The 20,251-nt window shown below is 46.0% G+C and overlaps 1 protein-coding gene across 1 annotated transcript in view; it reads right to left on the bottom strand.

The window, feature by feature from the left end:
• Positions 1 to 3,491: 3,491 nt before the first annotated feature.
• The window catches only part of GGA2 (golgi associated, gamma adaptin ear containing, ARF binding protein 2), a gene marked incomplete at its 5' end in the record, with an annotated part of 40,313 nt that continues 23,553 nt past the window's right edge, over positions 3,492 to 20,251 (bottom strand). The window contains 8 exons of the mRNA XM_081089663.1: positions 3,492 to 5,051; positions 5,542 to 5,652; positions 6,916 to 7,085; positions 12,002 to 12,159; positions 14,561 to 14,691; positions 15,022 to 15,050; positions 15,341 to 15,460; positions 16,193 to 16,318. Coding sequence (XP_080945789.1) covers positions 4,941 to 5,051; positions 5,542 to 5,652; positions 6,916 to 7,085; positions 12,002 to 12,159; positions 14,561 to 14,691; positions 15,022 to 15,050; positions 15,341 to 15,460; positions 16,193 to 16,318 — 956 coding nt within the window. The 3' untranslated portion in view covers positions 3,492 to 4,940. The remainder of the gene's footprint in view (positions 5,052 to 5,541; positions 5,653 to 6,915; positions 7,086 to 12,001; positions 12,160 to 14,560; positions 14,692 to 15,021; positions 15,051 to 15,340; positions 15,461 to 16,192; positions 16,319 to 20,251) is intronic.

The following is a 20,251-nucleotide window of genomic DNA, read 5'->3' as shown; positions in this document are numbered from 1 at the left end:
ATTGATTTCAGAGAGGAAGGAAGAGGGAGAGAGAGAGAGAAACATCAATGAAGAGAGAGAATCATTGATCGGCTGCCTCCTGCACGCCCTCTACTGGGGATTGAGCCTGCAACCCAGCTATGTGCCCTTGGCCAGAATGGAACCTGGGACCCTTCAGTCTGCAGGCCAATGCTCTATCCACTGAGCCAAACTGGCTAGGGCCTCCCACTTTTTTAAAAAAATTATTTTGCTACTTGAAACCCTTTGAATTTCCACATACATCGTGTGACCAGCTTATCAATTTCTACAAAAACTGCTGCTGGAATAGGGATTATATTGAATCTATATATCGCTTTGCAAATCGTCATCTTGACAATATTGTCTTCCAGTCCGTGATGCCTCTCCACTTATTAAGATCAGGATTTTGTTGAAAATCTGGGGCCAGATAATTCTTTGTGGGGGCTGTCCTATGCATTTTACGATGTTTAGCCACATCCCTGGCCTAACTCTCTCCTAAACTGTGACAATCAAAGATGTCTCCACACATTGCCGAGTGTCCCTAGCGAGCAGTTCCCCGAGGACCTCGTTTAGATTTTCTTTCTCTCAGCAATATCTTGTAGTTGCATGTTGTAAATGTCTTGTATCTTTGCTAAATTTCTTCCAGTGTTATATTCATTTTAATGCTCTTAAAATGATTTAACTTTGTTATATAAATACAATTTTATACATTTACACCATACCTTTGGCATTTACTGTGTCTCAGTATTAATTTGCACCTCACCAAACTTTTATAAGGTGAACTTTAAATAACTATGGGCAAGGCAAGTCTGCTCCTCTACTGGAAGCCAGTTGGACAGGCTAAGAGCAAATCGCTAGGTGCCATGTGGTGTTATAGTCACTTTACATATATTAACTCATTTAATTTTCAAAATATAAACAATCCTACTATCCACTTTACAGGGGAGGACTCTGAAGAGGATAAGCTATTTTCCCTATGCCACATGGTCACTTAGAGGCAGTAGTGAAGGTAAACAGAATTACAACTAAGGTTTGACTTCATTATTTCACACTGTTAGGGCTTTCGACCTCCAGCTTTTTTTAAAAAAAAATATGGAACACTTCATGAATTTGCATGTCATCCTTGCGCAGGGGCCACGCTAACCTTCTCTGTATCGTTCCAATTTTGGTATATGTGCTGCCAAAGCGGGAACAAGGCCTGTCTTTAAAAGCAGATGCACCAAAGTGTTTCTTCAGCTTTAAAAACTACCTCTGAAAACTACTTTGTAAGTGCAAGTTTTCTTTGAGTGAACAGGGTAGACTTGGGATTGCATTGGGCGAAGGTACAAAAGGCTGAGTTAACTTCATTCTGGGTGACATTGAGTGTGCCTTGTCCTAGCTGGCTTGGCTCAGAGGATAGATCAGGGTTCGATTCTGGTCAAGGGCACCTACCTCAGTTAGAGGCTCCTCCCCGGCCCAGGCTGGTAGGGCTTCTGCGGAGGCAACCAATCAAAGTGTTTCCTTCACATTCAAGTTTCTGTCTTCCCCTCTCTCCTCACTCTAAAAATCAATGGAAAAAATATTCTTGGGTGAGGATTAAAAAATAAATAAAATTAAAAAAAATAAGTGTGCGGTTAACTGTATAATCTTATCTGAGGACACTCCCTGCTTTGTCCTTGTTTGGCTCCAACTCTTTCCAGATGGGAGTGTCAAACCGCACCTTTAAAAACAACAAAAAACCATAGCTAGTATTCCAGGACACATTGCTACTATTTTCTTAGTTAACCTAGTTGACAGGTTTTTATGGTTTGGGGCTGGTGTCTTCTATAGTGGAATGTACTGAAAGAATGTGTGACTCATAAACACTGTAGTAGTCCAGCACTGTGCATTTTAGAATATCGCTTTCTCCCTTGTATGTTCTTACTCTACATTCTTTTTAATGGTAATACTCATGTTCTTTTGGTTCTTAAGTCTTTTATCCTTTCACCACCTACGATCTCCATAGCCCTGATGCTCAGTGACGCAGGTAAAGCGGCATTTTCCACTCATTGAAGAGATGAGGGGAGGAGCTATCTGCAGGGGCCAGAGAGACAGGAGAAAACATCAAAACCTGACAAACTACCTGTGGCTGTGGAAAGTCTGTTCTATTTTTGGCAGATGCCAGTGAGCAGGGCACACAGTGGCGGGGGGCACTGAATGCTAGTGTAAGCAACTTTAATTTGATTGCATAGGCTTTTCAGGCATTAAGAACCACTCAGAATTTTCCAGAGAGGGATCAAGTACCCAGATTTGTTAGAGAATTCTGGTGGTAGCAAGTACCATGGCTCAGAGAAGTGAGAGGCAGGCAACTAGTGTGATGCAGGGAGAGCAAGATGTGGTGGTATTTAGAAATAAAGACTCGAGACAAGGGTACCAAGTGGAATGGATGGAGCAGGAATGAAGGGTCCATGAGGCTCAGATAGGTGCTTTCAAATAGAAAATTTAGTCCTGGCCAGTGGGTCTCAGTGGTTAGTGTCAGCCCACTCACCAAAGGGTCACAGTTCCATTCCTGGTCAAGGGCTCATACCTGAGTTGCAGGTTCATTCCCCAGTCCCATTTGGGGTGCGTGGGAGAGGCAACCAACTGATGTGTCTCTCTCACACTGATGTTTCTCTCGCCCCCGCCCCTTTCACTCTATCTAAAAACAATGGAAAAATATCTTCCAGTAAGGATTTAAAAACAAATAGTAAAAAGAAAATATAGGTGGAAACAGGGAGGAGGTTGGATTCCATTCAAAACATTTGGAGTTTGAGGCAATAGTGGAACCTCCAGGTAGAGAGACCCACTGCTGGCTTGAAACATGGGTCTGATGTCAGCAAGAAGGTGGAAGCTTGAGGCAGAGGTCTAGGACCCTCTAGAGGTGAACTGCCCACAGTGCTTAGAAAAGAACTGAGGGCTGAACCCCGGGGAAACACCCCTTCAGGGACAGAACAGAACAGTCAGAGGTAGGTCAGCAACTGGAGTGAGCAGGATCCCGGAGTCCAGGACAGGGAAAGTACTGGCCCCTCCACCAGGGAATATGGGTTTTTCTCCCCCCACTGGAACAGAAGATGCAGAAGGGTAGGGACTCTGATGCTGCCGTATCCGCAGGGCCTACAACAGTGTCTGCCTCATAGTAGCTGGTCAAATACTTGAGTGAATAAGAGGATAAGGATTGAGCTTTAAGTGGTCACTGAACTTGGTAACTAGAAGGCACTGATAACATAAGTCAGGGCCATATTCAGGACCGCCATCACCCCCCACCCCTTACTCTGTCCACCACCACCTAAGCAGATCACCACTGCAGAAGACAGAGAAGGTCAGACACACAAGTTCACCTCAGAACGATGTAAGTCTCATTCACACATTTTGATGGCAGTTCTTCCTAGGCTGACATTATCACTATAAACTGTGAAATAGCTAGAGTCTATAAAAGCTATACCGAGCATGTGCGCATAAAAGTAACGTTAGATTAAAATGAACCTTATGTGCATTATGCCAAATAAAGAAATCACCCAATCATTTATGTTTTATGAGTTTTCTCGTATGTTTAAAAATTAGCATGCCTTGATCTTTTATAGCACCTTTCCCCACCAATCAGTGTTGGCAGATTTCCAACTAGATGTAGACGGTGAAAGATCAGCCTGTGGAGTGCCGCATTTTGTGATAAAAAGCCCCAAACAGAGCCTTGCAGTTTCTGAGGTAGAATCCTGCCCACACCGGTGAGCTGCTGGGACTTCAGTCCTTCTTCGGGCATCAGCAGGGCCAGCTTTCGTCACACACCAGCCAGACCACGCAGGACTTGTCAATCAAGCACAGAGTGGGTGCTCACTATTCATTGTACACCTGGATTTTCCTTTGAACTGTGACTGTAACAAAAATCCACATCTCTTTCCAGCACAGTTCAGACCCAGGGGCTTGTGTCTTCACTGAATGACTGAGGTCCTGATCCCTCATGAAGTCTTCCTTCCGTCCTCAATAGAGGCCAGTTCCCTTTGGGCGGATCTTCTCTGAATGCAATGGGCTTTGCACCTCCTACTTACTCAAAACTCCACAAAGTATATTTGCTACACAGGTATTTATTCAATGACTTTCTGTATTTAGTCACCACTTAAATCACTGCTAAGCTCTTTTCATATCTATTTGCTCACAGTTCATCTTGGGTTGTGAAGGCAACAGACGAGGGGAGCCTGCTCGCTACAACTGACAATGACTGGCACTGTGTCACACAGGGCTGAGTACACGCCTGTGGAGACAGAGGATGGGGATGAGGGTCCTGAGTAAGGGCCGACAGGCTGCACAACCCATGGAACCTACGGCCGGAATAAGGCCGGGGATCTGCGTTCCCCTCTGCCCTGGGGCCCAGCTGTGGGTGATTCTAAGGCACAGTGGTGAAGAACATGATTGGCCCACCAGTGTGGTCCTCTGGTCAGTGCAGCCTCTTGCCTGGAAAACAGTGCGACAAGCATTCCATTTAGAAGATCTTCCGGAACACGTGCCAGCAGCATTCTCTAGTGGAAATGGAGGCAGGTCTCTCTTGAAACAGTGCCCCAGAAGACACTCTCTGCCCCAAGACCCACTAGGTCCCTTTTAAGGTCCCAGAGAGCGGCAACCTGGGAGCAACAAGACTTTCAAAGGCTGACAAGGCACAGAGTGGATGAGTGAAAAGGTAATACATGAGAACAATAGCTTTGGCTAAAAAACATCCCACCTGAGGCTGGGAGATCAGTGTCCCAACATACAGAAACAGATATGCTCATAGCAGGTGTGAATGTAACAAAAATCCACACACACCCACACCACAAAACAAGCCAGAAACTGGCATGTGGAGCCTGCATCAGGGCAGCACTCCTGGCACTCTGCACTCGGTCACTGTGATCAGTCCCATCCAGACAGCACGAGGAACACTGCCTACACTTGGATGGCAGGGTGTGTCTTGAGAAAAGTTAGGCTGCACTCAAGACTGCCAGGTCTGGAAAGTCTTTCACTTCTCCAACTTCGCTGAAAGGCTGTCCGCCCTGGTTGAATGTCAGCTTATACCGTAACCGGATTGGCTCCTGGGCAGAGACAGAAGATAAATGAGTGAGGAGCAGCAGAGAGAACAGCACGAAGTAAGAGCCTTTCCCATGCAGTAGTCACCAAGCAACAGGGCATGCCTGCTAACTCGGCCACGTGAGGCTTCACACCGTGACAGGAACACCCTGGCCTACACCCCTGGGGACGACAAACAAGGGGAGCCAGGTCCACAGCCTGGGATTCAAGTCCTTTGTCCCACACTTGTGCATTCCTGAGCTGAACCACTGCTGAGAGACAGCTGAGGACGACAGACAGGTCTCACCCTGTAATAGGAGAGTTTGTCACTCCCTCGGTTCCCAGCCATGACAATCTGGTCACGGGGCTTCTTTCAGTTAGCCCCAAAGGAAAACACACTCTAGCAGGGACAGCCCGCCACCACTGCCCACCACCCAGAGGCCTCTCTCCACCCACCACGCTGCCACCCTACCGTTCAGGGCCCACCTCCCTGCCGTTAAGGACACCGGAGCATACTTTGTGTGGATTGTCAAGCAGCAGCATCTGAGAGATCACGGCTGGAGGCATCAGAGGACTGAACGCTGGGAGCTGGGAGCTGGATGCCGGCTGCAGTTTCACTCTCATGGACTATGAGGATGGGGGAGAGCCAACATGCAACTCATTTCTAGTAAATGACAGCTTTAATAAGACGATCAGCTGAACAGGAGAGCCTGACCTGCACCCCACCAACTAATGACAGGATTCAAAAGACGGTTCCTCCCACACACAGAATGTGTCTGACGTGTGTGTCAGTCCTTGGCTTCTGAGAGGCACATGCAGAGCCAGGGCACATCTGGAGTTGAACTCCAACTCCGGCTCTCACTAGCTCTATCACCTGGGGTAAATATTTAACCTTAGAATGATAATTTATAAAACAGAAGTAACAATAACACGTGCCCCACATGATCACCATGAGGATTAGAAAGTGGATCTTGGGCTCTAGCTGGTTCGACTCAGTGGATAGAGCATCGACCTGTGGACTGAAGACTCCTGGGTTTGATTCCAGTCAAGGGCATGTACCTTGGTTGCAGGCTCGATCCCCAGCTCTGGTGGGGGCCTCTGCAGGAAGCAACCTATCGATGTGTCTCTCACATCAATGTTTTTCTTTCTCCTTTTCTCTCTCCTCCCCGCCCCCCCTCCATTCCATTCTCTGTAAAAATCAATGGAAAAATATCCTCTGGTGAGGACAGACCAAATAAATAAATAAATAAATAAATAAATAAATAAATAAATAAATAAAAAGGTTAAAAATAAATAAATACATAAATAAATGTTCCGATTACAGTTCACATTCAATATTGTTTTGTGTTAGTGTCAGGTGCACAGCATAGGAGAGTGTCTTTCTGAGATACAGGAGATAAGGACCAGGTGATTCTGGAGCTACTGGCACCATCCTCCTGCTTCGTGGGGAGTCTGTCCAAGAACAGGCTCCAAAGACGAAAGCAGTCAGGAGAGGGAAGAGGCAGGTTCTTAAAGAATCTTCTAAGCACCTACCTGCACCTAGACATCAGGAATCACCAGTAGAATGAGCCAATAAAGCCTCCATTTTACCTTCAACTACTTTTTTAAAAAAATATATTTTTATTGATTTCAATGATGAGAGAATCACTGATCAGCTGCCTCCTGCACACCCAACAATGGGGATTGAGCCTGCAACCTGGGCATGTGCCCTGACCAGGAATCGAACCGTGACCTCCTGGTTCCTAGGTCAGTGCTCAACCACTGAGCCACGCTGGCCAGGTACCTTCAACTACTCTGAGTGAAGATTCTATCCTTCCACCTAACTGATAGGTAATAGATCTGGTGCTCAGAAATGACAAATTCAAAGGATCTGCCCAGTGAATGGCTCACCTTTGGCACGGCCACCTGAAACATGATGTCCCAGACAGGCTGGGTGGCAGTGCTCATCATGGTCAACAGGAGCACCTGCACCTCGGGGTGGCCAGGGGCCCCCGTCTGGGAAAAGTGGAGCAGAATTCGGAATCCGTTCCGGTCGTACACAATGATCGGAGGCAGGCTGCCTGGTAGAGAGAAGGGCCCGACCGAGAAATGTTAGTGCTGCTGTAATATCCAGACAGCCAAGCCTGGAGGAGATGTGCACATTCCCACTGAATACTGGTGCTCCTCCGGTGAGAGCAGCTCTGGAATTAGCCTTGGCACTGCCGAAAGCCAAGTCCTATGGCTTCTAGTTGGATGCCTATGACCATCCAATCGACCTAAGCACATTACCAGGTGTTTTTTAAAAATAAGAACTTTTTAAAAGGGAGATATGATTATGATTAAAATAATGTATGAACACGGAAAATACAGGATATCAAAGAACGTTTTTTTAAAAAACACCCTTAGATGGAAAAAATAAAATAAACATCCTAATTCTACCCAGAAATAAGCACTGCTAACATCTGGACCTGTTTTCTTCTGGTCTCTTATATATGACTATACCCCCGCCCCCCATATTTAACTTGGAAAAATTATACAGATAGCAAATCTCTTCCAATTAACAGGTTTAATGGCATTCCAACAGAAATCCTAAAGGGAATGTTTTAATATTCCTAGGAAATGATTCTACATCTCATTTGGAGGAAAAACAAAAACATAAGACTAACCATAGGAAAAAAAATAGAGAGGGAGGTATAGCTACTTGCATTAACAAATACTCAGATAGCACAAACTAGTAATTCAAGCAAAGTGGTATAAAACAAAGCATGCAGAACAGATCCAAATGTGAGAACTTAGTATGTTAAGAACATATATTCAGTAAATGGCAGACACCTGGCTAATGATCTGGAAAAAAAATTTAATGAATCCTTGTCTCATGCCAACCATCACTTATCAAAATGCAAATATAAAAATACAGTTCAAAAGCTCTCTGGCCCATGTGGATAATCTGGTTAAGTGTCAGCCCATGCACCAAAAGGTCACCAGTTCGATTCCAGTCAAGGCACATGCCCAGGTTGTGGGCTCAATCCCTAGTAAGGGGTGTATAGGAGGCAACTGATTGATGTTTCTCTCTCACATCTCTCTCTCTCTCTCTCTCCCTCTCTAATATATCAATAAAAGAATTTTTAAAAATACAGTTTTAAAAAATCCTATATAATAAAAGCCCAGCGACCAAACGGCGGAACAGGAACAATCGGAAGAACCAGAACGACCGGTCGACCAGCCGCTATGATGCATACTGACCACCAGGGGGCAGACACTCAATGCAGGAGCTGCCCCCTGGTGGTCAGTGTGCTACCACAGTGGGAGCACTGCTCAGCTGACCAGGATGAGTGGCTGCTCCCACTGCGAATCCCAGGCAGACGGGCAGGAACCCGGGCTGCAATCTTTACCTCCTTGCCCCGGCTCCTCCTCCTTGCTCCCTGCCGCCTCCTCTGGATGCCCACAGGCTGTGCAGCACCGCCACCGCCAGGCTCACGGAGCTGACTCCGGAGAGGCTGGGAGGCGGGTTCGTGGCCGCTGCGGAACTGAGGCCTACTCCACCACCTATCAGTACTATTGTCCCTGGCCCCAACCTGGTCCCTGGAGGGGCGAGTGCTCTGGCTCCATGGAAGATGCTGGACCAGGGAGCAGCCACTCAGAGGGCAGGTCCACAGTTGCTCAGCTAACCAGGATGAGCGGCACTCCCACATCAGGCCGATCCCCACAGGCCATGCCCCACACCAGTGCACGAATCCCGTGCACCGGGCCTCTAGTATTTAATAATGACACTGCCAAAGATTCAAAAGAGTGAGAATACCTATAAGGGATCGTGTTTGAGTATGGAGTTAAGGCAACCTTTCTAGAAGGGAGCTTTGGCAATGCAGATTAAAAATGTTTAAATATCTACACCCAGGTTTCTACATTTATTTATTCATTCATTCATTTATTTATTTATTTATCAATCCTCACCCAAGGATATTTTTCCATTGATTTTTAGGGAGAGAGGAAGAGAGACGGAAAGACAGAGAGAAACATCGATGTGAAAGAGACACATGGATTGGATGCCTCCTGCATGAGACCAACCAGGGCCTGGGCTGGGGAGGAGCCTGCAACCAAGGTGTGTGCCCTTGACCAGGACCCATTGAGCCAAACCAGCTAGGGCCAGCATTTCTACTTTAAAAAATATATCCAGCATGGAGGGACCTGGAGAATATTATGCTAAGTCAGTCAGAGAAAGACAAGTACCACATGATCTCACTCACATGTGGAATCTAATTAACAAAATAAACTGATGAACAGAGAGGATCCAGAGACATGGAAGCATAGAACAGAGTGTGGAATCTCAGAGGAAAGATGGGAGGGTGGGTGGATGGGAGGTCATCAACCAAAGACCTGGTAGGTATATACAGCCTGGGGCAGGGGAAGAGGGGCAGTGGCGGGCTGTAGGGGGTAATTGGGGGGAAAAGGGGGACATATGCAATACTTTGAAAAAATGAAGATTTAAAAAATAATAAATAAAAATAAAAAAATAAATGCAATGAAATTTAAAATAAAAACACACACAAATAAAAAAATTTTTTTTAAAAAAGAATATATCCAATTGAGCCGTGGCCAGTATTCTCAGTTGTTAGAGTATCAGCTCACACACCCAAGGGTGGTGGGTTTGAGTACCGGTCAAGAGCATGAACCTAGTTGGGGTGCATATGGGAGGCAACCAATTGATGTTTCTCACATCAATGTTTCTCTCTCTTTCCTTCCCACTCTCAAAAAATATAAAAATCAATGGAAAAAACATGCTGAGGTAAGGATTAACAACAAAAAAGAATATATCCAATTGAAATAACCAGGGAAGTTTTTAAAAAAAATAGGTGCCCAGGCTCCTAGGCACTGGCCAGGTAGCTCAGTTGGTTAGAGCATCATCTCAATATGCCAAGGTCAGGGCACATCCAAGAATCAACCAATGAATGCATAAATAAGTGGACAGTAAGTTGATGTCTCTCCCTCTCTCTCAAGTCAATTAATTTTTTTAAAATTTAAAAAATAAAATTATGCCCTGACCGGTTTGGCTCAGTGGATAGAGCGTGAGCCTGCGGACTCAAGGATCCCAGGTTCGATTCCGGTCAAGGGCATGTACCTTGGTTGCGGGCATATCCCCAGTGGGGGTTGTGCAGGAGGCAGCTGATCAATGTTTCTCTCTTATCGATGTTTCTGACTCTCTATCCCTCTCCCTTCCTCTCTGTAAAAAAAAATCAATAAAATATAATTAAAAATAAAAATAAATAAAATTATAACATAGGTGTCCAAAGATGTTCACTGTAGCACTGTTTTAAACTGGAAACACATTATCCTTTAGAAAGGAATAGAATAGGCCCAGCCTATGTGGTTTAGCATCCACCTATGAGTCAGGAGGTTATGGCTCAATTCCCAGTGAGGGCACACACCCGAGTTGCAGGCTTGAGCCCCAGTAGGCAGCGTGCAAGGAGGCAGCCTATTGATGAATCTCTCTCATCACTGATGCTTGTATCTCCTCTCCCTTTCCCTTCTTCTCTAAAATCAATAAAATATTTTTTTAAAAAGGAATTAAATAAATGAGTTATGGTACATCTGTGTAGTGATATTATATATGAATTCATTTTTAAAAAGCCAGGTTCTGGAGAACAATTAAGGGCATGAAAAAAAATGCTATTGCTTATAATAATAAATAAAGCAGGATTAAAACACTATATATATTATGGTGCTAATTTAAAAAAAATATATATATATATACACACACACACACACACACATACATACATACATGGATAAAACAAGAAAATACATTAAGATCTTAACAAAACTTCCATTTCTGGGTGATAATGGTACAGATGATTTTAATTTTCTGGTTTATTCTATCTTTTCTAAAACTTCTATATTAAAAATATGTTTTTGCTTTTAATTTTATTATTTTTTTTGTAATAATTTGAGTTTTTTTAATTGAGTTTTTTAGAGAGGGAGGGAGAGGGAGAGGAGAGAAAGAAATAAACATCGCTTTGTTGTTTCACTTATTTATGCATTCAGTGGTTGATTCTTGTACCTGCCCTGACTGGTGGTTCGAACCCACAACCTTGGCAGATCAGGACTATGTTCTAACCAATTGAGCTACCTGGCCAGGACATAATAATTTCAGATTTATAAAAAGTGGTAAAGCTAACTAAAATTTCCCATATACCTTTCACTCAGCTTGCTCAAATGTTAACGTTTTATAAAACCATAGTACAATTATCAAAACCAGGCAACTAACGTTGAAGATAGATTGTTTTTAAATCAAAATTTAACAAAGTAACTGTGCAAAGGGCCCCCACTGCTCACTGACTGTTTAACTCCTCTGCCTGGTTCCAGGGCTCTCTGCAGTCTGACCTCACCACAGCCACAGCAGGGCCCACGCCAGAGAGAGGGCCAGGCCTCAGATCTCAAGCTCAGCGGTTTCCTGCTCACATACTAGTGCTGCCCACAGGCAGTCGCCTTACTTAGTGGGCCTGCAGTTTCCTTTGTAAGTGGGTAAAGATATTAATCTACTTCCCTGCCTTATAGAGCAGCGGTTGCCAACCTTTCGGACCTCACAGACCACCAGTAGTCCGCAGACCACCGGTTGGCGACCGCTGTTAGAGGATCCCTAGAGGAAGAAAATCACCAACCAATTCCTTCATTTCCTTCTCATTCCAACTCTTCCGAATTATTTCAAGCCACAGTGAACATTCCCTTCTTGATTCCAAATGAATGAACATCAAGTCCCTAAGCAGACTCAATCCCCCTAGTTTTGTTTTGTTTTCAATCCCCCTAGTTTTTAAATTCCACCTGCCAATCCACCCCAAGACAGAGAAATCATTAAGGAAAATATTAGCTCAGAGATGTGAAACCACCTCCTTATCCACCTCCTCTGCCCTGAGGCAAAACCTCTACCACTCACTTCTCAGGGAATAAAGCTGGGCATCTAATAGAAGGAAAGAAAGAAGAAAAAAGGTGAAACTGCACTTACTGGGCTTAACCGACTCCAAAGGGACAAACACTTGAGCCAGAGGTGTATTCTGAGAAGAGGAAGACGAAGCCAATGGGCCAGCCTCCCAGGACCAACCTGGAGAGGACTTAGTCCCTGGTGGAACTTCCTTGGGGATATTTTTCTGTGGAATATAATTCCTGCAAAGAAATAAAAAAAATATATCAAGGACAAGCAAGAATTCCAGGAATCTGTGGTTAGGCTTTCTGAAGAACAAGATAAGAGAGGGGGGAAAAGAAAAAAAATACATATATGTATATGTGAGCATGTGTGTGTGTTTTAGAGGTATGTGACTATTTTTTTACACTTTATTGACTTCAGAGAGGAATAAAGAGGGAGAGATAGCAACATCAATGATGAGAGAGAATCATGGATTGGCTGCCTCCTGCATACCCCCTACTGGGATCGCAACCCCGGACACGTGCCCTGACCAGGAATCGAACAGTGACCTCCTGGTTCATAGGTGGATGCTCAACCACTGAGCCACACGAGCTGGGGCAGAGGTACGTGACTTTAGGTAAGTAAGTTAACCTGGGCCTCAGTTCTCTGGGGGTGGTTAACATTACATGAGCAAATGTCTGAAGAGCACTCAGTGGGATGTGTGACATAATGAGGGCCCAATAAACTATTAATAAAGTAACCATGTGGCTCTCAGGCAGCCTGACCACAGGCAGCTCAGCCAGGCTGTGTCCCATGTGATACCCAGCGGGACGGAAGCCAGGAAGACGGTCACAGATTCAGGCACCGCTTCATTCACACTTCTTTAGGATCTTGTCCATTTGCAACACAAACTGAAAACATTTTTGGAAAACTGAAGCCTGTTGGAGACCAGGTGCAAGCTGACACGGTCCTTGCACCTGCAGGGGCTAGCAGGGCTGGACCCTTACCCACAGTTTTCCCAGACTTGTCTGGATGGCGGTTATCAGTAGAATGAGAGCAACCTTTGTAGAATGAGAACAGCCTTTCATGGCTTACCAAGAAGTCTGTCACTATTTACTGAGATTTGCTGTACCGAGAATTTGTCCTTCTGCTCTATCTCTCCCTTAGAGATTAAGAGGAACAAAGAATACATTCCTCTTGACAGACCTCCTATTCAGTGTCTTGTGTATAAAAAGCATTGTGTGGTTAATAAACTTGCTGCATTTCCTTGATTGAGCTGTAGTCCTCCTGATCCCACTCTCCTGTCTTTCTTTCTTTTCTCAATTCCCACCTCCCTACCTCAGCCCGGTTCAACCCGTCAGGCTGACCCTGACAGAAGCCCAGACAGAAGTAACCCATCAAAATAAGAATGACTGGCCCCTGTGGAGTGATGAGAACTGGAAAGAAGCCCCGCCCACACATCCCTGCCACGAGAGCCCAATGGTCTCTCTCCACCAGGGTCATGGCACTCAGGCTGCTGAGAGAAGGCAAACTGCTAATATTTCCAGAGGCAAAGGGGCAGGATCTCAGGAAATGTGTTCACATTCATAGCTCGGAGCGCCTCTGCTTGAGGAAACATGGACTATAACCACTGCCCCAAGTGCCTCCAAACTGGAAGCAATGGAAAGATCCACAAGAGGGAAATGATTAAATGCACGTATATGAGCATATATGAATCATATAACTATTTATATAAACTGACATGCACTCATATCAAAGATATGTGATATGGCCCTGACCGGTTTGGCTCAGTAGATAGAGCGTCGGCCTGCGGACTGAAAGGTCCCAGGTTTGATTCCGGTCAAGGGCATGTACCTGGGTTGCGGGCACATCCCCAGTAGGGAATGTGCAGGAGGCAGCTGATCGATGTTTCTCTCTCATCGATGTTTCTAACTCTCTATCCCTCTCCCTTCCTTTCTGTAAAAAATCAATAAAATATATTTAAAAAAAAAAGATATGTGATATGAAAAAATCCACATTGGAGTACAGTTTATAAATTATGACCCCATTTGTGTAAAAATAAGTGACAAGAACACATTACTGCATGCATAGAAAGAAAGCAAAGAGGGAGCATTCAACATTGTCTTTAGGAGTTGATATTTGGGACTTTCTATATTAAATATTTCTCTAGTGATCAAATTTTACTTAACTTCAAATCTATAATAATAAAAGCATAATATGTAATTAGACTGGACATCCTTCCAGACGACCTTCCAGACAAAGCTGGGGCTGTGAGGGAAGCCTGGGTCCGGGGTACCTGCTGGCAGCCGGAGGGAAGCCCAGGTCGCGGTGCAGAGGGAAGCCGGTGTTGGCAGCTGGGGGAAGGAAGGCCTACTCTTGGACAAATTTCATGCATCAGGCCTCTAGTTGAATAATAATCACAAAAAAACAACCCTCAACCTACACACAACAAAAACATCGTTAACACTGCTGTTGCTGCTTAAACAAACCCTCTCCAGAGGCCTTGGCCAAGGGTGTCCCCTCCTCACTTGGGACGGGAGTAAAAGGAGGAGGAGGGAAGCAAAGAAGCCTCCGCAGAGCGATGTCTCTGCCTGTCTTCAAGGGTCACCCCAGCCCTCACGCAAGGAGCCCTCGTCTCCCTCCCCTGCCCACACGACTCACAGGGCGCCCGAAGGTGGCTGTGGGGAGAGGAGGTCCAGCACACTCCTCTCTGCTGATGGGCTCTGAGCACCGCCACCCGGCAGTGTGCCTGCAGGATTCCTCTTTTCCTTACAGCAACTCTGCCCGGCAACCTGCCAAACCAGGAAGAGCTAAGATGAGGCCAGGGTAGGAATGACCACTAGCCACGGTGACACGTGGCACAGCTCTCCTGACCCACCAAAGCTACTGCGCACCGGGCTGGTTACACTGCCTGAGGCAGGAGGGCAAGAGCAGAGCCCAGGCACTACCGAAGAGGATCAGCATGAGGAGACGAGGACGTGTGCCCTGTGGGGTTGCCAAATAGAGCAGACTGAGGAAGAGGCTTTGGCCTCCAAGTCTACAGCACCCCAAGCTACAGTAGCCCCTCCCCTAAGCAGCTTTGTCCTCCACTCCCCTGCGGGCCCTGGGAAGAGCTTCCTTACCTTGCTGGTAACTGGAGCATCACTGATTCCTACAAGAGAGCAACAGAGGGAGATGCACACCATCACTCACCCCGACAGGAGGGAGAGCGGCACCATGTCCACCCTTTCCAGGGCACTTAGCAAGCCCAAAGCAAAGAACCCACAGGCATTCACTGCACCCACGGTGAACCTGAGACTAAGTGCCAAGAGGACCGCTCTGAGCTTCCCAGTATACCCACTTCCCTCTAAAAACAGGCACATTCCCCCCAAGGGAACCCAGCCTACTCACTCCCTAGGGAGCCGGGACCATTCTTGCCTGCTCCCCAAACCACCCCCTCACCTAAGGCTGCCAGGTCCTGATGAAGCAGAGACGGTGCCCCAGGCCCAGCCTGCTCAGACTCACTGTCCAGCTCCAAGTCGATCAGGCAGCTCCTCGGGCAGGCTGCTGGACTCTGCAAGACTAGAGAACGGATTGAGAGGCTCTTCAGTCAGAGCAAGAGCAAGGTCTCCACTGAAAGCCACCAGCTTCCCTCGGGCCTCCTCCCAGTCAAGACATCACAGCATCCCACCCTCAATACCCCCAGCACCTTCCACCTCAAGTGGAGGGCTTGGCAGAGAGCCTGCGTGGGGCCTGGAATGAGGAGCCAGAGGACTGCCTTCCCGCCAGCAGCCAGTCCTCCTCTGGTGGTCCATTCAGCTTGGACACAGCCAGCTGGCTTCGCCAGCTCAGAACCCCTCCGAGGTGCCTGACCACAGCCAACCAGAAATACCTGCAGGGCTTGATAAACATGCACACCCCTCGCCTAGCCCTAAGCAATCTTGACTCAGAAAGCCAAGGCCAGGGACCTAAGAATTTGCATTTTAACCAGAGTCCAGATGACTCTGATGCAGCGAGCTGGCATCGGGAACCACTCAAGATCATTTTTTGGTCTCCAGTTCCCATAAGCAAGCACACATGAGAAAAGGAGTCTACACCTGGGCGCAATCAGCCATCTGCTTCTGTGTCTAGCCAAAGCTGGGGTCCAGCCTGCCAGCCAGTCCATCACGGCACATGCGACAGTTCTCATAGGAAAGGGAGAGGGAGAGTTTTCTCATTTCCACATCACAGCCCAGGATATTCTGAGGATCATCTCTTTCCGGGGATCTGAGGCTGCTCCAAGCAGCAGGTACAGAGAGGCTCTCTGCACATTACCTCTGGAGTCAGGTGTGTCTCCTGCTGTGCTGGTCACTGTGTTCCCAAAGATGACACGGCCCTCCATCACCTGTTTGTACAGCAGAACCCCCTGGGTGAGGAGGTCATTTGCCTGGAGAATCTCCGCTGGAGAATGAGAGAAAAATCAGAGTCCCCAGGTTTGGCTACCAATAACCACAGTCTTTTTTTCCCCAAAATATATTTCTTTATTGATTACAGAGAGAAAGAGGAGAGGGAGAGAGAGATAGCCATATCAGTGATGAGCCTAGCCAGTTTGACTCAATGGGTACAGCATTGGCCTATGAACTGAAGGGTTCCAAGTTCAATTCCGGTCAAGGGCACATGCCCAGGTTGCAGGCTCCATCCCCAGTAGGGGGCGTGCAGCAGGCAGCTGATCAATGATTCTCTTTCATCATTGATGTTTCAATCTCTCTTCCTCCCTGAAATCAATCCTATATAATAAAAGGCTACTATGCAAATCAAATGAACGGTGGAATGACCGGCCACTATGACATGCACTGACGGCCAGGGGCAGACACTCAACACAGGAGCTGCCCCCTGGTGATTAGTGTGCTCCCATAGGGGAGCGCCGCTCAGCCAGAAGCCCTGAGCCAGGCTCAAGGCTGGCGAGCGTAGCAGTGTGGCGGGAGCCTCTCCTAAGGATGTCTCCGTGGGGAGCAGGCCTAAGCTGGCAGTTGGACATCCCCCAAGGGCTCCCGGACTGTGAGAGGGCACAGGCTGGGCTGAGGGGACCCTGCCCCCGCCAATGCACAAATTTCGTGCACTGGGCCTCTAGTAAAAATATATTTTTTTTTAAAAAAAGAAACATCAGTGATGAGAGAGAATCATTGATCAGCTGCCTCCTGCACACCCCACACTGAGGATGTGTAGGATCAAGCCTGCAACCCAGGCATGTGCCCTAACCAGGAATCAAACCGTGATCTCCTGGTTCATAGGTCCACGCTCAACCACTGAGCTATGCCGGCCAGGCTGTAGTCCTTTTTAAGACATTCCACAAGGCAGATGTCCCATGGCTCTGCCAGATGGGCTGTTATCCCTGTCTCTCCTGATCATGTGACCAGGCCCCTCTATCAGATCCAGTTACTTAATCCCTGAACCCCTACATTTCCATTCTCATGACAGAGGAGGAACCAAATTTTTTCACTTTTCTATGCCTGTTCTGTCCAACATGATAGCCAACTGCTGAAATATGACTCCATCAACTAAGGAACTAAAACTTTATTTTAATTAATCTAAAATTAAAACAGAAAGCTGTTTTATCAATGTGAATGCGAATACTAAAAGAATTTTTTGGTACTTTATTCAGTTAGTAAAAAGCTTTTAGGTATGTAGGGAACCAACTGTTACATGAATCTCCCCTTTTAAATCTAAATATAGATCAAGCATTCCTGATGAAAATTTAATGTCCAAATTAAAATGTCCTGAAAGTGTAAAATACACCCAGATTTCAAAAACTACATGAGCCTCTCATGGTCTGGTTTACGTGTAAAAAATCGCTCCCAGGAGAGACAGACAGGAGAGCACAGGGCAAGGGGCCATGGAGGCTAAAGTGCCAGAAGGTTACCTCCCAGAAGGGACCCCCCATTGCTTCCTGCCAACAACCAGACACTGCGGGCCTCTTGAACACCACCTATGAAGTATTCTTGCTCCCCCTGGCCCGACCCAATTGAAGCTCAATCTGATGAAACCCCCTGATCCCACTGATAAGGCATCTTAGGAATAGAGACTCATGCTAAACACCATGAGGGATGCCATCAGAAAACTGAGACCAAAAGAAATTCTGCAAATCAAAGGACAAATTTTTCACGCAAAAAATAAGGACAGCCCTACTGGTTTGGCTCAGTGGATAGAGCACTGGCCTGCAGAAGACTGAAGGGTCCCGGGTTTGATTCCGGTCAAGGCCACATGCCTGGGTTGTGGGCTCGATCGTCAGTAGGGGTCCAATCAATGATTCTCTCTCATCACTGATGTTTCTCTCTCTCTCTCCCTCTCCCTTGCTCTCTGAAATCAATAAAAAATATATATATATTTTTAAAAAGGACAGAATGGAGGCTATCCATTAAAAGACAAGAAATATCAACTACCCAGCCAGTGGGGCTCAGTAGACTGAGTGTCATTCCATGCACCAAGAATCGCCGGATCAATTCCAGGTTGCAGGCTTGATCCCCAGTAGGGAATGTGCAGGAGGCAGCCGACCCATGCTTCTCTCTCACCAATGTCTTTTATCTCTTTCTCCCTCTCCCTTCCTCTCTCTCTGAAAACAACATATTTAAAATATATATGTATATATATATATAGCCCTAACCCAGTGGTTCTCAATCTTCTGGCCCTTTAAATACAGTTCCTCGTGTTGTGACCCAACCATAAAATTATTTTCGTTGCTACTTCATAACTGTAATGTTGATACTGTTATGAATCGTAATGTAAATATCTGATATGCAGGATGGTCTTAGGCAACCCCTGTGAAAGGGTTGTTCGACCGCCAAAGGGATCGCGACCCACAGATTGAGAACCGCTGCCCTAACCGGTTTGGCTCGGTGGATAGAGCATCGGCCTGCGGACTGAAAGGTCCCAGGTTTGATTCTGGTCAAGGGCATGTACCTTGGTTGTGGGCACATCCCCAGTTGGGAGTGTACAGAAGGCAGCTGATCGATGTTTCTCTCTAATTGATGTTTCTGTCTATCCCTCTCCCTTCCTCTGTAAAAAATCAATAAAATATATTTTTTAAAAGTTTTATATATATATATATATATATATATATATATATATATATATATATATATATATATCTCAACCAATTTCAAAGTATGGTTTTTCTTTTGAGTCTGGTTTAGAACAAAATATTCAAGTACTTAAAGAGGGAAACACCAGAGAACTCTGAACACTGACTGGATATTTAAATTACTCTGAAATGTTTGGAATTTGCTTCAAAATAGAATGGGGGGTGAAGAGAAAGAGTGCTACAGAAGAAACAAAATGGAAAGACTGGTCACAAGTTGGTCATTGTCAGTAGAAGAGTACATAGGATTTATTCTACTATTCCCCTTTCTGATGTGTTTGGAGAGTTTCAATAAAAAAAAAAATTTAAATATGGGTTTGTTTTTTTTATTGATTTTAGAGAGGAAGGGAGTCAGGGATAGAAACATTAATGATGAGAGAAAATCATTGACTGGCTGCCTCCTGCATGTCTCCTACTGGGGACTGAGTCCACAGCCCAGACATGTGCTCTTGACCAGAATCAAACCCAGGACCTTTCAGTCTGTAGGCCAATGCTCTATCCACTGAACCAAACCAGCTAGGGCTAAAATGTTTTGGATTTTTTATTGATTTCAGAGAGAGGAAGGGAGAGGGAGAGAGAGATAGAAACATCAATGATAAGAGAAAATCATTGATCAGCTACCTCCTGCACACACACTCCCTCCCCCCATGGGATCAAGCCTGCAACCTGGACATGTGCCCTGACCAGGAATCGAACCGTGACCTCCTGGTTCATGAATCGACACTCAAACACTGAGCCACACTGGCAGGGCAAACAAAATGTTGTGGGGTTTTTTTTATTTTCCAGAATGGATTGATTTTTTTTCTTTCTTTCTTTATTGATTAATGTATTATATATGTGTCCTTATCCCCCTATTGTCCCCCCCCACAAAATGTTTTAATACCCATGTTCAGGTACTAAAATTCTCCATTCTCCTGCCCTAGCCCATGTGGCTCAGTTGTTCGGAGCACCATCCTGTACATCAAAAGGTTGCACAGTTCAATTCCTGGTCAGAGCACATACCTAGGTTGCAGGTTCAATCCCCAGTCGGGGGAAGTACATGTAAGAAGGCAATGGAGTGATGTTTCTCACTCACATTGATGTTTCTCTCTCCCCCCCACACACACTTTCCCTCTCTCTAAAATCAATAAGCATGTCCTTGGGTGAGGATTAAAAAAATTGCTCCACTCTCCCTACAACTAACTCCTTAGATTACCTGTCCAGCCCCTGAAGGCACCCAGTTTGGGGGAAGCTCCAACATGACCACTGGCAGCCACTGC

This window comes from Myotis nattereri, assembly GCF_964212035.1.
Source record: "Myotis nattereri genome assembly, chromosome: 4".
NCBI lineage: Eukaryota > Metazoa > Chordata > Mammalia > Chiroptera > Vespertilionidae > Myotis > Myotis nattereri.
Note: the sequence above shows the minus strand (reverse complement) of the source record. Positions and strands in the feature narration are given on the sequence as shown.